Genomic DNA, 23,049 nt, shown 5'->3' with positions numbered 1-23,049 from the left:
TTGATAAAATTCAGGATAATATCAAAAACAAATAAGGTTAGCACCAATTACTTAATAACAAAGAGAAAAAATGGATTGTTAAATTAGGGGCACTATTTCCTTCAGGACTGAATGAATATGTTTTACATTTTTACACCTTTATAAAAGTGTAATTTCTTATATAACCTTCAGGTGGACCAATTGCTATATAAAAGGGGAATGTATCTTAAGCATTTTGATACACTGATGAAAGCTTTGTAACTCTTCAGCCGAAACCGGTCTGTTTGTTCTACTTATAACATTATAAAAAATCTCATTGTTACTGTTTTGCTGGCTCTTGCTTTTTTGAATTATACCAAGGACTTTTGGAACCATGCAGCTACCATACTTGCAGGGTATTTCCACTGAATAATTATAGAGAAGCTCACTAAACTAGGTATAAATCCCTATGTCACAAGAAGGGTTGCCAACTGGCTCATAGACAGAACCCACACTGTGAAAGTAGCGGATTCGAAATCCGACATCAGACCAGTGACAAGTGGAGTACCACAGGGTTCAGTCCTGGGTCCTCTCCTGTTTGTTATCTACTTCTCTGAAGTGCAGGCTAACACAGAAGGTCTTTGGCTAACAAAGTTTGCAGATGACTGCAAACTAGGAGCCATAATCAAAACTCCTAATGATGTGGACAAACTACAAAAGGGCCTCACTGAGACAGATACCTGGTGTCAAAGCCATGGCCTGAAGCTCAATGCCAAAAAGTGTATTGTCATCCCCTTTGGTAAAAACTCTGTACCCATGAACTACCACATAGCTGGTAGTCTACTTAATGCTGAAAATGTGATAAGAGACCTTGGGACACAGGTGGACAGTAGTCTCTCCTTTGATAATCACATCACCCCAGTGGTCAGGAAATCCTTCTACGTGGCTCATCTCATCACAAAAGGATTCTCATCCAGAAAAAAAGAGGTCATTGTTCCCCTCTACTCATCACTCATTAGACCCATTACAGAGTACAATGCCCCTTTTGGTATGTACCTCACAAGACATCTACAACAACTGGAAAGACCACAGAAATACCTCACAAAGAGGATTACTGGCCTCAAACAGATGCCCTATGCAGACCGTCTCAAAAAACTACAGCTTTACTCCATCGCATATCGCCTACTCAGGGGCGATCTCTGCCTAACATACAAAGCTATGTCAAACCCAGAGTGGCTGGACATGCTCCACTTAAAGAAATCCCAATCCCTCTGAGCTACACGCTCTAGGGACCTAAACCTTGTCACCACAATAAACAGAACATGCTGGAGGGATAGATTCCTGTCCCAGAGACTTCCCATACTCTGGAACAGACTACCTATCTATGTCAAACAGAGCTCCTCATTAGCACTATTCAAGAAAAATCTTGATGACTGGGTGGGAAATGGGAAATTCACCCCAGGGATCACTTCTGTGGCTCTGCTTGACAGGGGCACAGGAAAATAATTTTCTTGGGTGGCGAAAGCCAGGGTACATTTTTTGGCTAGGCTTGTATGGGCCCTAGGGCCGATAGCCTAGTACCTACCTATGACCCTATGAACCTATGAATACTTCGTTGTTTCCCTGCTGTTTGTCTGTGACATTCTGTGCATAAGGCACCATCTTGTTCTGGAGAATATCCTTTTTAAATTGGACATCTATCTAGATACATTTTCATTCCTGGTTCAGGCAGAACAACTTTTATGGTTATTTCACCAAAGTCCTAGGGAGTTTATTTATTTTATCAGCCTACTGTGAATCTACTGTGAAACTTTTTGGTCCGTATCTCTTTGTGGATTACTTATATTTGGATATCCATATTGGGTGCAAGGTACTGTTTAATATTGAACTCTGGTTTGTTTTTCCAACTGTGGGCTGTTTCAGTCTGCTGGGTCATTCAATTTGGATGGGTCTCTGTGGCAGAAACCATACATGTATATTTGTGAAGTTAACAAGCGTCATTTTGTGAACTGGATGGGACTTACTGACAGTTAAGGCATATGTATGATGCAGACAAGCAGAGTAGATTATGGTCGGAATTATCTACAGTGAATTTCATGTATATGTACAAAAGGACCTGTGAATTCACTTTTCAGAATGGAGTTTTTGTTTTTTCGACAAGCTTTCAGGTCATGTTTCTTGCGGAACATTATATGATTCTTATCATCATTTAGATTGATATTTGGTGATTTGGACATTGTAATTACTGTATCTGATTGTATTTAAATTTATCGGGCTATATGTGTTTAATGTACTTGCTCATATGACATTCTGGATGCCGTATTTTATATATATGATTATCAGGCAGGTTGCGGTTGCATGTTTTGGAATTTAAGGATACGAGTAAAGGTTTAATTTGAATTTCAGGCAACCGATTAACAGTCGCTCAGAGGTTATTAGCCAGAACATTGATTATATGAGGAATACGGTGAACTGTATGAATATTATACTTTGTTAAAATAACTCTATTGGAAGCCATGTTTGCCTACATAACTATAGGGTAAATGATGCTTGTTTACAGATATGAGCAGGGTTTTCTCAAAGCTTTATGGAAACCATCAACAGTCATTAACCAGAATATTCATATCTTTCATTGAATTACCTATTGGTGATTATTTAAGAACAACTGGAAACTACATGAACATCATTTATGTATTATTAACATGTTGTGTAGGGGATAAGACTGATTAATAATCTACATTTGAAATTTATATCGTTTTTTTGTTTTCATTCATTCCCTACTATACTGTGTACAGTTCAATGTTTAATATGTTTTGGTGACTGAAGGGACAGAGATATACACATTCATATATCATCTCTTTACATGGTAGGTTGTACATTGTTAGTGTTCATTTCACTAGATTATATTCAGATTTTGGAAAGATTTATTTATTTACAATACTGTACCATTACTATAAGGGTATCACCCTTAATTCTACTGGATAGCATTTACTATATAGGACACTGTGGATACCCACTATAGAGATGCTATATATTTAGTGTTTAAATACCCTAAGTATTTATTTGACATATATTATTTACATTTCATCTCTTTGGTGAACTGGATTGAAATTTTTGTTGGCCAAGAATCCTTTATTAATAGTTAATATTGTTGGTATAACTATTGCCCTAGTGTGGTCTCTAAACTGGCTTCTATGTATACCTAGATGGACCTTTATTTTGGGCTCAGCATGGTTTGCTGATGTTTTTTCACTGTTTATAATATTACTAATTCAGGAGGTGGACATAGCACTGCTCAACAATAAACTGCAAGCAGGGACTATCATAGTCCACTTTTATTTGACTATACTGTTTATATCTATAGGGCTGCAGGGATTAATATTGCTCCCATATTTTTGGTCATTTATGTACAATTTTGGGTGCTTAACACTGTGTATTATGCCCTTTATGAAATGCAGATTTAACAGTTATTAGCAGGAGCCATTATATTTTATTTGTTCTAATTACGGACATATTAGGCTTTGGCAGGGGTTAACATTGCTCTCACTATTTTGAAAAGAAAAAATATATATTTATATATAAATTTGGGGGCTTAACACTGCCAACATAGCCTTATGTGGGATAATTAATATATGTTACATCTCCATGTTCCACAATAATATGCATTATTACTAATTGGTTGCCATCTAGCTAACTAAGGACAATACCTTATGCCAACAATATCTTATATTTACACATTATTTGGATATGTAAAACAACAATGGATCTATCCAGCTTACTCAAAGGGCTTCATTTGGATAGGGATGATTTAGCCATTTCTGGCATAAACAATACATCTAATACCTCCAATGGGACTATGTTGTGTCTTTTGACTTTTCCCGGTTAGGGGTCGCCACAGCGGAACTCCCGTCCGCTAATGATTGGCAGTAGATTTTTACGTGCCGAGTTGCCAGTTCTGACGCACAACCTTCAACGAAGGTACGCCCATTCACGCATGTCTCCATACAGAAGACGCTTTAGCTGAGAATCAAACAGGACGTCTTACTGTGAGGTGACAACGCTATTGCAGCACCACTACAGCAGTACCGCCGCACTCCAATAATTGTGAAAAAGAATTTCACAAACTTAATAAGAGCATGAGGGCCCTACAAGCCAATATTTGGCATGCCAAATTATTTAAGGCATACATCAGCAAGGACATTTCCCCTAGAGGTTTGAGGGTGCGTATTCAACCATTGACAGAAGCTGACCCTACCCTCATACAACAATGGGCAGAAGTGCAACATAAGGCATCCATGGATCTTGTCTGTACATTAGCCTGATATTATGATAGGACCGTTGATAGGAACATTTCTGAAATTACAACTATATGTAATGACATCACCCAATTTGAAAATGATGAAGGGTATAATCAATGTCTGAGGAAATCGAGCCAGGACCTCTTAGTATTGGAGCAGCAATTAAAGGAGAGAAAGACTAGGAAGTTCCACAGGGATGTCTCAGATCATGTGGCAGGTCACCCATATGCAAACAGTAAACATGTTAGATTTGAACCCTCCATCAGGAAAGTCACCAAAAGGAAGAGGCCACAATCAATACTTAAAAAATCTACAGCCTCCTGTGGTGAGGGATCAGGGAAAGATTCTTCCTCTGCATTGGAGTCTTATGCACAGAATGTCACAGACTCACCTACAGCCTAAAAATGTAACATGACTACCCCTTTAGGGTTAAACCAAAGTGGGGGGGGGGGCAGAAAACACAGGGCCAGAAAGCATGGAACAACTACTCAGGTTAATGGTAAGGAAGTAATACTGAACAATGTAATAAATATCTCTTCTGTTGCTCTTTCAACTTCTCATGTGAGTTTACTTAATAAAGGACTGAATTTTATACCGGGGTTTTTTGTGCCTGAGGATACTTTTGCACAGGATGTATCATCCTTTTGTAAATGTCTTAACCTGAAACTTTTTTTCCATACAGCATCTGACTCACAACCACAATCTGGATTCAAATATCATAAGTCTAGCTTCAATCCACCCATGCATCCTACTGTCTTTATGTTCCAAAATTTGATCCTCAAAGATCTACACTAACTTTATGGAACATCAAATAAAATCTAACAATTTATCCAAACAGGAGATGGACATGGTGCAGGAATTGGGTATGAACAAAGATATAGTTTTTTTGCCAGCAGACAAGGGGGGTGCTATTGTGATACAAGATATGATACAATATCAAGAAGAAGCCATGCGATAACTTTTGAACAAATGACATTATACATATATGGTATGTGACCCCACCAAAGGTTTTAAGAAACAGATTGATGGCTTTCTTCATCTTGCCAGGGAAGAAGGCATTATTACAGATGACACTTTATACTACCTCACAGTTTGGGATCCCTTTAGTCAATACATCTACTTCTTACCAAAAATTCATAAAAACATGCAAAATCCACCAGGGAGACCTATTGTCTCTGGCAGAGGATCCATTATGGAACCACTTTCCCAATTCCTGACACTACACCTTAAACCCTACTCATACACATAAGAGCTAGAATACAAGACACCACAGAATTTTTGAGGATCATTTCAGACATGCAATTGGAGGCTGGGTGGCTCATGTGTACTTTGGATGTTTCTGCATTGTACACTAGTATCCCTCATTGGGTGGGCTTGGAGGCTCTTGAGTACTGGCTTACAAAGACCGAGCTATACCCACCGGGTTTTAACACTTTTTTCGCTTGTTTAACAGAACATGTTCTAACTAAAAATGTGTTTTATTTCCAGGAATCATGTTACTTACCACTTAATGGTACCACTATGGGAGCCTCCTTTGCCCCCATATATGCCGATCTCTTCATGGCCTATATTGAAAAACAGCTCATCTATGATCAGGCCCATAACATCTACTTGGAAGAGATCGACATATAGAGGAGATACTTGGATGATTGCTGGTTGGTATGGAGATCTGATAGCATTTACCTAAAGTAGTTTGTTGAATATCCTAATCAGAACAAGTGGGTGATTGGGTTTACAGTCTCTTTTGATACTAACAGCATCACATTTCTTGATGTATTGGTAACACGCAATATTGACCATACTCTTTCCACTGAAGTTTATAGGAAACATCCACAATTTAACTCTTTACTCCATGCCACCAGCTTTCATCCATCTCACATATGCAGAAACATTCCTAAGTCACAATTTCTAAGAATCAAAAGGATTTGTTCAGATGCTAACACCCATCATATATATGAGGAAGATCTTCTCAACAGATTTAAACAGAGAGGGTACAAAACAGGGGACATATACTAAGCCAAACATTGGGCATCTGAACATGACAGGTCTGCGTTAATACAATACAAGGATAAACTGGTGCAACAGAATCCTCCAATCAGACTTATTACTACTTATGGGAGGAATACAGATGCCCTTACCAATATTGTACGCAGACACTGGAACATTCTTCTAGCTGATGCTCAGCTTAGGGACATTGTCGATGAGACGTGCAATTTTTCCTTTAGGAAGGGAAAAAAATCTAGGTTCACATATGAGCCACTACAAATGTATTAGCACCCCAGATACACACTCCACACAAACAACCATAAAGGGTAGGGCTCTACAAGGATGCTTTCCATGTGGACACTGTAGACATTGCAAAAGTATCTTCAAAACCAGGGAATTCTCAAGCAAGAACAGTGGCCAAATATTCAATATAAATTTTTTTGTGAATTGTCAATCAGAATGGCTACTATATTTGGCTACATGCAGTTGTTCTGCTTTTTATGTTGGCCAAACCTCTAGTCCATTTAAGTTTAGAATTTCGGTGCACCTAAGTGATGTCAGGACCAAGAGACTAAGCAATGCATTATACAAACACACAGAGAAACATCCTAAGGCCAGTTTTCATTTTACTATCATAGATAATTCAGGGTAATATCAAAAACAAATCAGGTTGGCACTAATTACTTAATAACAAAGAGAAAAAATGGATTGTTAAATTAGGGGCACTATTTCCTCCAGGACTGACTGAATATTTTTAACATTTTTACACCTTTATAAAAGTGTAATTTCTTATATAACCTCCAGGTGGACCAATTGCTATATAAAAGGGGAATGTATCTTAAGCATTTTGATACACTGATGAAGGCTTTGTAACTCTTCAGCCGAAACCGGTCTGTTTGTTCTCTTCATAACATTATAATAAATCTCATTGTCACTGTTTTGCTGGCTCTTACTTTTTTGAATTATACCAAGGACTTTTGGAGCTGTGCAGCTACCATACTTGCAGGGTATTTCCACTGAATGTCTGAGGGAGATGCCATGGTGGCAGTGGGAACAGGCTGCCCAGCAGTGGGTACAAGTGCTGGCGAGGCCAGTCTGGAGCAATCAGAATTGTCCTTGGTTTTTCCTCCCTTATTTTGAGTAGTACCCTGGTAATGAGATGTAGTGGGGGAAATGCACAGACCAAGAGGCTGACCCAAGGGAAGGATAGGGCATCCACTTTTTAGGCCCTGCAGTGAGGCTCCCTGGTGCAGAACTTGCTGAGGTGATGGTTGAAGTGGGAAGCAAAAAGATCTACCTTCGGGGTGCCCCATTTCTCAGTTATTAGGGTGAAGGTTCTTTGGTCTGGCTGCCATTCGTGTGGGTCCAGAATTAAGTTGTCAGCCAGAGAGTTTAGGGAGCCTGGCAGGAATTGTGCTAACAGGTGTATTTGCATGGCTGAGGCTGTGTGCCAAAGGGTCATGGCGAGCCTGCATAGAGGGTAGGAGTAAGTTCCGCCCTGCTTGTTGATATACCACATCACAGTGGTATTGTCTGTTTTAATCAGAAGAGACCCTGGGGAGAGAAGGGGCCTGAAAGCTGCCAATGCATGCTGGACAGCTAATATTGCTTTTTGTTTGATGTGCACATGCATTTGCTGAGGGCTCCATTGACCATGTATGCATCTGCCATCCAGGTGTGCACCCCAGGCACAGTCTGATGCATCTGTGGTGAGGGTCTGGGTGATGGGGGGTGGTGAGAAAGGAAGCCCCTTGTTGTGGTAGCATGCTGCTGCCCACCAAAGAAAATCTTTCCTTAGTCAAGGTATCATTTGTATGAGTTTCCAGGTCTTGAGAGTGTTGACACCAAAGGCTTTTTAGATACCATTGAAATTTCCTCATATGCAGTCTGGCATGTCGAATGAGTGGAATGCAAGATGCCATGAACCCCAGACCTTGTAGGATTTTCCTTGCGGATAACTGGAGTCTAATGGCTAGTTGAGAGAAGTAGGTTGTCAGGTAAGTTTGCTTTTCTGGTGTAAGGAATGCCATCTGGGATACTGTAAAGTATATTTGTGGCTCAAACTGCTTGCCTGTCACTTATTCTATGGAACCTTTGATTTTATTTGTGTTTGGCCAGTCATTTTTTCTTATCTGGGATACTGTGTCCAGGCTTGCTCCCAGGAATATAATCCTTTGGGTGGGTATAGCTTGGATTTCTTTTCACTGATAGTGCACCCTAGAGAGGTCAGTAGTGACATTACAGAGGTCAGGTGCTTGAGCAGCCTGAATTAGGCAGTCGTCTAAGTATGGGTAAATTTGTATATTTCTTTGTCTGCAAAAAGCAATGGCAGGAGCCAGACATTTTGTGAAAACTCTGGGAGCAGTAGATAAGCCAAAGGGAAGACCAGAGATCTGAAAGTGCAGAGATCCTGCCCTGAAACATACACATTTCCTGCATGATTTCCTGATTGGGATGTGGAGGTAGGCCTCTTTTAGGTCTAGGGTGGCTAGCCAAGCATTCTTGGAGAGCATAGGTAGTAGTTGCTGAATTTTGGTATCACCAGGAAGGTGTTTAGAATGGATAGGTCGAGGATGGGGTGTCAGGTGCCCTCTTTTCTGAGTACCAGGAAGAGCCTGGGGTAGAAGCCTTGGCCTATCTGTTCTGTAGGAACGTGCTCTATTGCCCTCATAGAGAGCAGGGAAAGGACTTGCCTTTTTGGCCTCTGCCCACTGGTTTGGAGGAAGATCTGGGAACTCTTTTGGGGTTGGGAGAATGTGGAATGAAAATCTGTATCCCTGGGACACTATGTTAAGGACCCAGTGGTCATTGGTAATGGTGGCCCAGGTGCTTGTATGGAAGCAGAGTTTTCCTCCTAGAGGCAAGTGCAGGTGGGCAGAGGGAGGGGGTGGAAGTGGAGAGTCATTGTGAGTTCTTTCCCATGAAGGGTGGCTTTGAACTCCCTGTTTTTGAAGTGGAGGAACTCCAGTGCTTTGATCTCTGCATTTCCTATAGCTATTGTCTAGGGGGTCTGCTTCCCCGGGGTTTGGGCAGAACTGACCTGGATGGGGCAGGAAAGGACCAGTGCTTGGAGGGGCAATGCCTACTGAACCTGGGTGGCTGGACCTGTAGGAAATCCTTAACTGTCTGCATAGATTTAGCTTTTTCTTCCATCTTTTTTAAGACCTCCTCTGCCTTGGTGCCAAATAAGTTGTCTTTGTGCAAGGGTGCATCCGATAATTTAGACTTGACATGGTCTGGCAAGGGCTGTTCTTTAAGCCAAGCATGCCTTCTAAAGACAAAACTGGTGACTGCTGCCCTGCAAGAAGCTATTTGGGTGTCAAAACCATAGAGTAAGGTGTGCTTAATTACTTGACTTGCGGAATGCATTAACTCTTGGAACTCTTTATTTTCTGCACAAGCAGGAAAGGATGATATTTTTTGTTTGAGGACTTCCATGGTATGCTGCTGAAATTTTGGCATATGCCACTGACAATTTAGTGCTCTGATAGCAAGAGTAGCAGAGGTGTATACTTTTTTAACCCATCTGTCTAGTGCTCGGGAATCCCTATCTGAGGGGGTGGGATTCTTAGCAGAAGTTGCTTTAATTCCTTTAGGTCCCTGAGAAATAACCTCAGGGTCAGCAGTTGTTTTTTTGAAAAGAAATTTGTATGAGTCAGGGACTCTGTAATACCTGTCAGGTTTCCTGGGAGCAGGAGGGAGGGTGTCAGGAGTCATACTGGATTCCAGGAAAACATCCTCCACAACATCCAGGACAAGAGGAATGGCCAGGGGTCTGTGCTGTAGAAGATCTAAGAATTCTCTGAGTCTCTTTTTAGACTGAGGGGAGTCCTGACATTCCCATTGGAAATGTTCCCTTAAAGTATGAAGGGATTCACCAAAGGAAAAGTCCTCGGATGGAGAGGCTGAAGGAATGGATTCCTCTGCATCAGAATCCTCATAAGCCGAGAGAGGTTGCATATCTTCATATTGAGGTGCATCAGAGTCATCAGACTCCTGTTCAGATAAAACTACTGGGGACAGATCTCTTTTTCTTTTGGAAGGGGTAGCTAGGCTTCCCCTGATCAGCATTATAAGGTCTTCCGCCATTTTATGCATTTGAGACTGTGGCAAGGATGCAGGTGCCTGAGATTGGGTCGTCAGTTTCTTGGGCATGATTCATACCCTGGGCCTTAGAAACTCGGTAGTTTTCAAAAAAGGTAGATGCGAAAGAAGTCGTCAGTTTGTGTCAAGAGAATCGGTAGTGCAAAGAACTTCCTCAGAAGCTGGTGCCTGCTCAGCGGCTCTGGACCCATCCAAGGTAGAGACAACCACAGGATCCTTAGTTGAGGAAGAGTTTTGTGGCATACCAGACTCGGAAAGGGTCTCAGTAGTGGCCTGCGATTCCAGAGAAGTGGGCATCAGGGGCTGTGAAAGCACCTCACTGAGGACCAGAGAACTGATGACTAGCTTAACGGAAGCGTCATAGGTAGGTTTGGACCTGTGCAGTCTGTCTCTGTTTTTATCCTTGCATTTTTTCTGTAGATCTGCTGATGGATGGCTTACCGAAGCTTATCGGAATTCAAGGACTATGAGCGAAAATATCTAGCTACAACAAGGGCCTGACAATGTATAGTTCTGGCATTGAACAAAGCACAAAAGTGACAGCAAGGAATGTTGTGGTCTGACCCTAGGCAAGTGATGCAGTAAGAATGAAAGTCTCTGTGTGGTATTTGCTTTCCACACGCAAGACAATTTTTAACTTTTTCTGACATGGATTAGAGCAAGAAAAAAGGATCCCTAACAGGGTACTTAGCTTTAGAAGACTTCAGCTTCAATTCGGAAGATGAAACTCAGGTAGCGGCCAACCGGCACTCATGCGAACTGCTTCTGCTTTGGGCTCCTCGGCAAGAAAGACTGATGTAATGGCGTCAGCTGCCTTACTTTATACTACTGACGTCAGTCCTGAAGCGACAGCAACCGAAGCAGAAATATTAAGCCTCTGGTATTCGGGCCGGTCAAGGGCTACCCTGGCAGGAATAAACCAAATGTGATGACTGCAACAGTGAAACATGAAGAACATCAGCAAATGTGACTTCCCTAGACAAGGGTGGCTCCTTTACAGAGGTTACAGTGGCTGTGAACAATGGTTACACAGTGGATGCTGTTTATCTCAACCAGGTCAAGGCTTTTGACATTATTCCCAAAAGGTGGTACTACTAAAAATTAGACAAACAATGTAAACTCTGATATTGTCTGTTGGTCAGCAAATTGGCTATCCAGTGGATTCCAGTGTGTTTGTACTCTCTCTGAATGCAACATTGTAATTAGTGGGTTACCACAGAGTTCAGTGCTGGGCCCTCTCCTGTTAGACATCTGTTTTGCAGACATCCTAGCCCATATCACAGAAGTGTGGCTGGCCAAATTTGTAGATGACCAAAAGCTGGACACAATTATCTGCTCAACCACTGCTGATAATCAGTGCCAGCAAGGGTTGGAATATGCACATACTTAACATACCAAAAATGGTCTCAAGCTAAACTCACAAAAAGTGCAGTGGTAGTGGTGCTGCGGTAGCGTTGTCGCCTCATAGCAAGACATCCCGTTTGATTCTCAGCTAGAGTGCCTTCTGTGTGGAGGCATACGTGAATGGGCATGCCTTCGTTGAAGGTTGTGCATCAGGGCTGGTAACTCGGCACGTAAAAATCCACTACCAAACATTAGCGGACCGGAGTTCTGCTGTGGCGACCCTTAACCGGGATAAGCTGAAAGACACAACAACAACAACAAGTATCATTCAGGAAAAAAAGCTGCTCCCACAGCATACATTATGAATGGTACTCCTCTTCAGACAGGCATCTTCATAAAAGACCTGGATACTTATGTGGACAACTCTCTCTTACTCAGTCATCATCATGTTTTCGACATAAGGAGGACATATTTCAATCTGGCCCAGTTAATTTCCAAGTGAATATTTTCAAGATCAAAGGAAGTCATCCTACCACTGTAATCCTTCCTTTTCAGACTCATCATCGAATACAGTGCTCCCTTTGGTATGCATAAAACTAAGAATACCGCTCAACTAAAAAGGTTCCAATGATTTCTAGAAAATTAAAGGTCTTAAATCCTTAAACTATTTAGATAGATCAGCACAACTCACCCTTATGCTCAGTAGCCTACAGGCTGCTGACTGGTGACCTGTGTCTTGTTTTTCGATCCGTAAAAAAAAAAAAAACACGTCTTATTTGGCTTCCAATTTCTTCACAAAACCAGTGGCTCTACAAACATCTACACCAAAGACGTAAACATACACCAACAAATAAACAAAACTGACTAGAATGTCTGATGCCTATCTCAAAGTACTCCTAGCCTGTGGAATAAGTTAACATTACAGTTCAAACAAATCAATACCATTAGGACAAATCTTGATGATTGAATAGGTTGGATTCTCTTTTTTAAGTAAAATTGTGTCGAACAAATGTATTTCCAATTTATTTAGGGCTTTTGTCTACTTCAACAACTTGCATTTGGACTTCAGAAGTACAGGAAAGCAAAGAAGTAGGCAAAATATTAAAATACATTTGAAATGTCCATTTGGCTCCTCTTTTTAAATTTTTTTTAACGTTAAGTCATTAACAGTATGACAGCTTCTGGTTTTATTTTATTAGACATGATTTTGTGCTAGGGATATCATGTATAGCCATTCTCAGTTTGGGATTTCAGCACTACTAAATGCTCAAAAAGAATGTCAAGGACTTTAAAGCTGTCTACTTAAAGTGTTTATGGTTAGGTATCCTATAGTCCTTGTGATGACTTGTCTAACATTGTCCCTATGTTCCTAAAATCCAATGCACATTGTGGTGACCCAACTGTGCTTTAAGATTAGGCTAGTACAGGAAGTCATATCACATACTGAGGTATATCTGCCTTTTATTTTCTATCCAGTAACCCTTTCTTATAGTCTACAAGGAATCAGAAATCTGCACAGGTTACTTCCTGTCTTGTTGTAGAAGGCATCCAGTCAGTTTTGCACAGTCTGGACTGTTGTTATGATGCAGCAGCCAAGCAAAGCCATTCTGTTTATCTGGTAGGAAGACAAGAGAAAAGCAGTACAGCCTAATGCTTTGCAACTTTCTGCAGGAAATCTGCCAGATGAGGTGTATTAAAGCCTTTATTTTGTTGTGGGGTACATGCAGTAATGCACAACTCCTGCATGGAAAGGAAAGCAAATCTATGCTGCTGAAGGTCCTCTTTAAGTTTTTAAGTGTGTAGCCCAAAAAGATTTTACTATGAAAAGAAAGATGTAATACTTCATATAAGGGTAATCTTGTATGGAAGCAGACAGAGCCAGTCGATCGTGTATATATGAATCCCTGTACTTTTAGCACTGATGACATCTTTACTACCACAAAGCTAACTCCCCCTTTGAAGCACATCCAGTTCGCAGCAACCATCATTTAGTTAGAGCACTTATTGTGTTAAATGTGTAATGGTAAGCATTGTATAGTACTGCAAAACACAAAGAAACAATACATTTCCACGAGCAGTTCTGGAAAATGAAGATATCACATGTACAACAAGTACTACTTACGTGACTGTAACGTTTCCTTGTTCTGCATTAATCTGTTTGGCCTCTAAGGGTTGTTTGCCAAGAAGATTGATAGCAATGCACATCAGCATTCCACATTGGTTGGTGTAGTAAAAGGATACATCAACTGCAATTAGCACAATCAGGAATATGACTATAGCGATGGCCACAATACCACCTGTACCAATGCCCTTCTTTGGAGAGTCTAGGAAAAAAAGTAAGAACATTCTAATATGTAGTTTTAATATGCATCATATAGACAGTTATAACATTTACCAGCACTTTCTAATATTAAGCTATGAAAGTATATTAAATTGTCCCCTTGAAAGTATATTGATTATTTTTTTGCCATCTAAAAGTTTATTGCAATCCATAGTGGTGTTCTACAAATGTTGAAGCCATTGTGGAAATATTGTAACAATCATTAATGTTATAAGTTAATAAATGGCACAGAAGCTGTATTATTGTATGTTTAAATGAAAATGCAAATGTTTAAAATAATTAAGATTACAAGTTAACAGATAATTTATAAATAACCCAGGGCTGAGACTGAAATGTGTCCAGTGGGATCAGTACTGTACCCAGGCTAACAAATTCAAAACAAAATAAATAAAAAATAACATAGCACCAATAAGTAGTAATTCTTTCATCTTTGTTAGAATGATGAAAGTCTGTGATATCTTATAGCCACTATCAGAAATCATTGGTCACAGAATGTGGTTGAATGGATGCCCTAAATAAAGTCACTACCAACAAAGCTAGTGGAAGTACTACCCTATCCTAGCCTTCTTAAGACTTAAACTGCTAAATTCAAAATGCCCATTCCCACTCCACTTGCCAAAAGACTGTCAGAAGCTTCGGCCATTAACTAAGCTCATAAAACCAAAGGGATCTCTTTCTGTCTTGTGGCCTGCTTTGGGATTTACAGCTGGAGAGAAAGGTTTCTCCAAAGCCACCCCACTTTGTTGAAACCACCGTCAATGTAATATTCATAAAACGAAAAACTCTTGTTAGTTTTCATGCCAAAGTAAAGGCTGTCCATGTATAAATACAAATGCTTCAAAGGTAATGGTTAATCATTCTCCCAGTCCTTAAAAGGTTAGCCCTACTTTTCTCTTACTTGGGAACCTTATGTTATCTTTGCAATCACTCTATCTCTTGGATCCTTGTTCTGATTACTGTCCTTTAATGTCCTGTGCATAATCTGCAGTCCAACAAGGTGATAAATCTTTTTGTTCTGATTACTTTACTATTGCCTTTGTCACTGTCTTGTCATTTGTGTATAGGTAAAATATTTGTACAGATTTTATACTATATCTGTGTCTGCCATACTCATGACTGTTTATTGATGTCATTTAGGTTTTTGATTTTTCTTCCCTGGCCTAGGGCAATGGCCAAAAATGGTCTAAAGAATGAATGAATGTAAAAGTATACTATGTATGATGGCAGCTCCATTTTCTAGGAGAGTGGTTCTGAGTGATATTGCTACAAGAGAGGCATTGACCAGCACCACTTTCTAGATGGCATTTGTATGTGCAAAGACATGAAGAACAGCAGAAGCTAAGTATCACCATACATTCCTTTCCTCTTAATGGATACCCTGAGGGGTCTGGATGGAGAGATGCTAAAGTCAGCAAGCAAAGGAGTGTAGTATTGCTGGAATTGTATTCATCCTCAAGTTTTGGCAAGTACCTTCATGAGGTAGACTCTCTTTTTACAAAATTTCACCAAGATGACACAGATACATGGACTGTATTTTATATAGCATAAATCACTGAAAAACACTGACAGACATTGTTTAAAAATAAAAAGACAGCTGGGTGCACAAGTTCCAGGATAAAAAAGTGTCCAATCCTGGTAGGTGCACTGGTTCCAGGACTGGAATAAATGACAGTGTAGACTCCTCAAGACATGGAAACATTCCTACAATGGGTTAGGCCAGGCTCAGTGGGATGATACCCCCTGTTGTAGAAGGAAGTAGTGGTCTACAAAAATGCAAAAACTGACAGGCTAAAGAGGCATAAAGATGATAGAGTGGACTATTGAGGATAAGAAAGAAATTATGTATTGTTACTATTATGCCAGAAGCCCAGAATTTCTGGATAGCAGACATTCAAAAAGACTAAAAGAGAGAAAAGAAAGAAAAGAAAAATACTCCCACAAGAAAAAAATATCAAAAGCTTTAAATGCAAATGTGTATTTATTAATACAACAGATTCATGAAAAACATCATATAGACCAAGAAACCTTGGGCCATTTGGAAAAAGAAATGATTGAGGAAGTACAAACATATAAGGAACAAAATCTACAGATTTTTGAAAGGAGTAAAAAAGAGACATGGACATGGGAAAGAAAGAAAGATCTGATATGGTGTAATATTTATGCAAAGGAGAAAGCCAAACTAATCAATACAAAAAAAGCAGCTCCGAATATATTTGTAGAGAAATACAGGCAAAGGTACCCAGATATGCAAAATTTCACAACACAAAAATAAGATCATAAAGGGGGAACACAGAACAGAAGATTACTAAAGTAGAAGCTAAACAAATAGAAGCTGAAGTTATGGAAAACATGCAAAGTGAAGGATTTAGTGTAGAAAGCCCAACACAGGTTATGTCACAGCATGAATGAAAGGAAACCTCAAAATAAGGAGAAACAGTGGAATGTGAGACATCTGAAGAGGAAATATGGACATGGGAAAGAAAGAGATTTAATATGGCACAATATTTATAGGTTCATAGGTTGGTACTAGGCTATCGGCCCTAAGGCCTATGCAAGCCTAGCCATAACAATTCCCTGGAAATTTTTTCCCACAATATTTTACTTCTCTGGGCCCCTGTCTAGCAGGGCGACTGACATGATCCCTGGGGTGAATTTCCTATCTCCCATCCAATCATCAAGGTTCCTTTTGAAGAGGGCCAATGAGGTGCTCTGCTTGACATGTATGGGCAGTCTATTCCAGAGTATGGGGAGTCTTTGGGTCAGGAACCTATCCCTCCAGCATGTTTTGTTCATTGAGATGATAAGGTTTAGATCCTTGGAGTGTGTGGCTCTGAGGGATTGGGATTTCTTTAAGTGGAGCATGTCCAACAGCTCAGGGTTTGACATGGCCTTGTATGTTAAGCAGAGATCACCTCTGAGTAGACGATATGCCACAGAGTATAGCTGGAGTTTATTTAGATGGTCAGCATATGGCATCTGCTTTAGGCCTGTGACTCTTAGGCCTGTGATTCTTTTAGGGAGGTATTTCTGTGGCCTTTCCAGCTGTTGCAGATGTCTTGTGAGGTACATACCAAATGGGGCATTATACTCTATAATGGGTCTAATGAGGGATGAGTACAGTGGGACAATGACCTCCTTTTTTCTGGATGAAAAGTCCTTAGTGATGAGGTGTGCCACATAGAAGGATTTCCTGACTGTTGTGGCAATGTGGTTATCGAAAGTGAGACCACTGTCCACTTGTGTCCCTAAGTCTCTCATCACACTTTCGATGTTTAGTGTCCTGACACCTATGTTGTAGTTCATGGGTACATGTTTTTTTTTTCCAAAGGGAATGACTATACATTTCTTGGCATTAAGCTTGAGCCCATGGCTCTGGCAGCAGGCATCTGTTTCTGTAAGGCCCTTTTGTAGAATATCCACATCATTTGGGGATTCAATAATGGCTCCCAGTTTGCAGTCATCTGCAAACTTTGTTAGCCAGAGTCCCTTAGTGTTGGCCTGTACTTCAGAGAAGTAGATGCCAAACAAGAGTGTTCCCAGGACTGAACCCTGAGGTACTCCACTTGTCACTTGTCTGGAGCTGGATTTGGAGTCGGCTACTTTTACAGTCTGGGTTCTGTCAGTAAGCCAGTTGGCAACCCATCGAGTGATGTAGGGATTTATGCCCAGCTTAGTAAGTTTATCTATGATTCCAGAGTGGGGGATGGTGTCGAAGGCCTTTGCGAGGTCCAGATAGGCTGTGTGGACCTCCTTACCCTCGTCCACAGCTCTGGAGACCAACTTGAAGAAGTCAATCAGATTCAGGAGACAAGATCGGCCCTTCACAAACCCAAACTGGGTGGAGGTCCAGTGTCTGGAGATTGCCAATGTCTTTGTTTATAAGTTCCATGATAATGCATTCCATGCCCTTGCAGATCAGGCTTGTCAGACTGATGGGACGGTAGTTCCCGGGATCCAAGGTGGATCCTCCCTTGTGGAGCGGGATAACTGTAGCTGTGCACCACTGAGTGGGCACGAAGCCTGTGGTGAGGCTATGATTAAACATGACACTTAGGTGGGGTGCCAGTTCATTTTGTAGTTCATGTAGTACACAGCCTGGGATGTCATCTGGTCCCATGGATGCTGTATTCTTAGCTTTGGAGAGTGCTGTTTCTACCTGTGTGGCTGTGATTATCGGAATTTGGCAATCTTTTGGTATTGAGATGGGCCCTTTAGGCGGTGAGAGGGGGGTAAAGTTGGCACTAAATCAATCTGCCAGGATATTGGCAATATCCTTGGAATCAGTATATTTAATGCCATTCTGTTGTAGTTCAGAGCAGATCTGAGCATTGCCATTTAGATTCTTGACATAACTATAGAATGCCTTGTGGTTGTCTTTGGAATCTTTGGCAATTTTATTTTCGTAACTAGCTTCGGAGGATTTTATGAGAGATCTCAGCTTCTTACTGAGGCTGGTGAGGGAGTTTTTTGCATCCTGAGATTTTCCTCTTTTCTGCAACAGTTTCTTCCTTCTGTTGTATAATTTGTTTATAGCAGGGGACCACCAGATTGGCTTCCTTTTTTTGGAGAAGAGCATCTTGGTTCTATTTGGGATGGCACGATTCATGCACGAGTGGATGTGCTCGTACAGTGCCTTAGTGTAGGATTCTGCAGTTGAACTTCCAGATCCCGTCTGCGTGGGTGTTGTGTGAAGTTTGTCACTTCTGACTTCAGCAGCATGAAGTTGGCTTTGGAGAAGTTTTTTAAGGTTGCAAAGGAGAAAGCAAAACTAATCAATACAAGAGAAGCAGCTCCAAGGATATTAGAAGAGAAATACAGGCAAAGGCATCTGGATGTGCAAAACTTTACAATACGAAAAATAAGAAAATAAAAGGTGAAGCAGAAAAGAAGACTAGTAATGGACAAGTTAAAGAAATAAAAACTGAAGTTATGGATTACCTGAGAATTGAAGAATTTAGTGTAAAAAAATCCAGCTCTGGTAATGTCATAGCATGATGCAACAGTGAGTCCCCAAATTAAAGAGAAACAGGTGGAATGGGAAGCATGTGTTCAGTTGTCACATGAAGATAGCCTGGAGTCTTTGGCAGGAAAACAATTCAAAAGTTCAGTTGGAGTTGCACAGCTAGGGAAGGAACAGGAAATGGTGTCAACTTTGACAGTCAATGTTGTGGAGTGATAGGTCAGTGAGAATTCCCATATAAAAGCCAATGGATAATGCAGGATGCAGCTGAAGAGAATATGCCACAGGAAGACATTCTGGAACTTTCTGTAGAATCCCCACAGGAAATGGAGAATAAAGAATGTGCCTTCCGTTTACAGGAAAAAGATGTAAGGGAAGAGTTGCTTGATTCCACAGACGTGGATAGACATATTAAGATAGATGAAAAAACAGATTACAGAAAGTCAATAAGACCCAAACTATTAGAAGTCTGATAAAACAAATGACCAGAGTAATCAAGACTATTAACAGAAATTCATGTGATATAACAGAAGTAAATAGGCTCTATTACTATGCAATAAAATTAATAACAGATAAAGTCTTACCACAAAAATACAGGGCGGTAAGGGAAAGAAGGGAAATAAATCAAATGCCATCATGGAAGTACCAAATAGAGAAAGTTATAAAGCAATTAAGACAAGAAGTGTCACTGTTAAAAAAGTATAGAAGAGGGAACAGATCAACAGAAATACTTAGAAAGATAGACATGATAAAAACAAAGTTTAATATTAGAACAAACCAGGATCTATCATACATTATTGTAAGTAATAAACTAAAGATATCAGCACAGGCAGAAAAACTTAGACAATATGCAGATAACTATAAAGGGAAAGTGCAAAATAAGCAATTCATTGATGATCCAGAAAATGTTTATACAAAATCTGGAAACAAAGCAAAAGGAATAGAAAAAAAAACAACAAAAAAGAAGAAACAAACACATTTTGGAGAAATCTTAATAAAGACCCTGTGGAACATAAAGATGGTGAATGGATAGAAGAAGTAAAAGAAGCAGTAAGAACTTCAAATGTACAAAATGAAGAAAAGTTCTGAACTGGAAAACCCCAGGCCAGGATGCAGTACCTAACTTCTGGCTAAAAGTATGCCATGAGCAAGGTCTCATGGTCCAGAATGAAAGCCGTTTCCCTATTGTTTTGCACACCAGCTCGGTGGTAAACTTCATCTCAAGTGCTTTGAGAGGAAGAGGGAGGAAGAGCGTAAGAGACAGGCAATGAAGCATAGTTAGATATGATCTAACTAATGAAGAGTGCTTTTGTACTTGAAGTCTTAGGAATGGTTAAGAAAAATGTGGCAATCAGTGTACCTGTTTCCTCACATGAATCAAATCCTGATCTCCACCAGCATAAAAAAGATGGACTAGAAATGATCTGGCCTGACAAGTAAAGGGCCGCAATGATCAGCCATTTTGTCTCTGTCCTGAAATGGAAAGGCATAGGAGAATTGTGGAGTAAGAACATGTGGATAGATATACTAACCCAACTGACAAAGAGTGCATTGTCATCCTCCTCCCCTTGGCAAAGACCAGGATTTGAGCATATGGGTAACACCTTAGAAAGCAGAGAGGCATGTCTTCAAAATGCTTTATAAGTAGAAGAATGCTTACAGATCTGTAGAGTATACTCTAAGAATATTATCAAGTCAAGCAGAGTGAATGGATGTTGTTTACTTCTGCAATGTGGACAGTAAATGATAAAAATCAAAACCAATACATATGACACATTACACAACATCAAACCGAGAGAAGGGAAGGAAGGAGGGAAGAAGAAAGGGGGGGAAACTAGAGGAACTACTCTCACAAGGACAGTCCAAGCTTACTGTCTCTTGCTTTGTTTGTTCTTCATCTTGATATCTATCACTAGAGAGAGAAAAAGAGAGTGAAAGGTAAACATTTGCTGTCAGAATGTGCCAAAGAGTTAATCAGTAAAAGGATTAATGGATAAAAGAGAATGCGTTCATATGATATTTACTAAAAAATCACTTGTGGATTGTTAAGCTGGGCACTTTGGTTTATCCTGGTCTGAAAGAACGTCTTTGATATGGATCATTTAATGGCAGTTTACCTTTAAGAGAGACAAATGGGATATGGGATGTAACTATGTATGTACTTAAAGTTGCTGCTTTGTTTAGATATTTCAGATCGTACTGAAGAAGGCTGGGGTATCCGTCAAAGCCAGTCTCTTTTCATGTTTTATGGTAGATGTAATATTGCTGGATTATTTCCAGTTTGAAATAAATTACTTTACCACATTCTGGAGTGTTTTGTGTAGGGCTGTGCTGATAACTGAAGTTGTGGTTATGTCTGTTTGGGATCACGCACTCTCACATTTACAAGAGAAACCTGAATGGATGTTTGGAATAGTTAAGAAGTTTCTTCCTCTTAGTCTAGATTTCATGACTCAGCACCCACAGAGAACATACTGTCTACTGAAGGATACACATGCAGCTGCAAGAATGAATAATGCAGGATGGTATCCCTACAGATAAAGTAACTGGAAAACTCCACAATTAATGGCCAGGAAGACTTAAATGATAAGAGACTGAAATACTGACGCATAAATGGTTTATGAATATTACTTACAAAATAAAAGCTTGAACTCAGCCTTTGATGAGAAAGATATACATAGTTACTAGGGATTTATTTGGATGCATCAAAGGCTTTGACAGTTAGTTATCATCTCTAGTAACTTGACAAAAGTAGGACCAAGAAGCCTCAGCTTGTAGGAATCTCATCATGGATTCTGTGCGTCGGTCAGATTTGGAAATATCCAAGGACCTACCTGTGGTAAGAAGATGCAGCCACAACTGCCAAATGACTAATGAATATTCTCAATTGCAAACCTGAACTAAATGCCAGAACTTGGAAACTAGTCCGGACTACAACTTCTGGTTGTTGAATCATGACAATAATCATAGCCATTTATCAGAAATGGCATTATACACACAATGATGTTGTTAACTGCTGACCCATCCAGCAGTTATTTCCTTCATTTTTATAAAACCTATAAAGACGATGCTATATACACCAGATCTTCTGGTTGAGAAGTAACAATTAGTGAGACAGTAGAAGCGTAATCATAATGCAATCAGAAATTTCAGTTGAGTACAAGCAGTAGTCATTTATAAACTATATCTCTTATCCAGGCTGGGAACCTATTGAACCAAACCTTGCCACAAAACATGGAATATATACTGTTCTGGAGGAAAAGTACCCACATTTTTAAACGGCAAGTCTTATATAATACCCAAGATAAAGAGGGATTCCAATTATCCTACATTATAAAATAAATATGAGCTATCATTTATCAAGTGGTTTGGAACACACATATCTATATCAGCCCAATGGTTCTAATTAATGTTCCTGATATGCAAATATAACTAATCAAATATTATTTATTCATCCTGTTTGCTTATCAATAATTCTTTATCATTTGTTATTACCAAAATAATACTGTAATCATTCAGTCAGCATTATATCACCAAAAGTATCAGAATATTAATATAAAAATAGTTAACTGGCCTATTATTCCAAAATCCATGCTGAAATAGACTTTTGGGAAATAGATATCTTCCCCCCATACCTATAGACCACACTCAACAAAAACATAGGCATTCAGATCCAAGCATTAATGCAGTATAAACCAAGTGAATGATACAGTTAATGATGATGTCCATTCTTATCACTTTTGCCTAACATCTGGCCAGCATACAAAAGTCTTTACACCTTCCTGGCCCTGTACATCAGATGTATGTCCTGCACACAAGGTTTAAGATACAGATGGGATGAATGTATGCCTAATCCTGAAAAATTCTTTGCTGCCAGTCCAAACACTACCTCAGAATTTGGTCTGTATGCTGCTCACTGAGCTGGTTCATCTACCTTCTAAAGATAAATGCTTTGTTGGGGGTTCCTTCCTCTCTTTTTTCTTCCATGTAGTTTGTTTTCATGTCATCTGGGAAAGGGAAATGTGAGTATGGGGGACAGATAAGACAGACATGAGAAG

General features: G+C 39.9%; 1 protein-coding gene across 1 annotated transcript in view; it reads right to left on the bottom strand.

Moving 5' to 3' along the window:
- Positions 1–23,049, bottom strand: part of LOC122809334 (neural cell adhesion molecule 1-A-like) — a 142,355-nt gene that overhangs the window by 8,629 nt on the left and 110,677 nt on the right. Inside the window, exon 8 of the mRNA XM_044080737.1 lies at positions 13,813–14,014. Coding sequence (XP_043936672.1) covers positions 13,813–14,014 — 202 coding nt within the window. The remainder of the gene's footprint in view (positions 1–13,812; positions 14,015–23,049) is intronic.

This window comes from Protopterus annectens, chromosome 8.part0 (genome assembly GCF_019279795.1).
Source record: "Protopterus annectens isolate FY-2018-M chromosome 8.part0, PAN1.0, whole genome shotgun sequence".
In the NCBI taxonomy this organism is placed as follows: domain Eukaryota; kingdom Metazoa; phylum Chordata; order Ceratodontiformes; family Protopteridae; genus Protopterus; species Protopterus annectens.
Note: the sequence above shows the minus strand (reverse complement) of the source record. Positions and strands in the feature narration are given on the sequence as shown.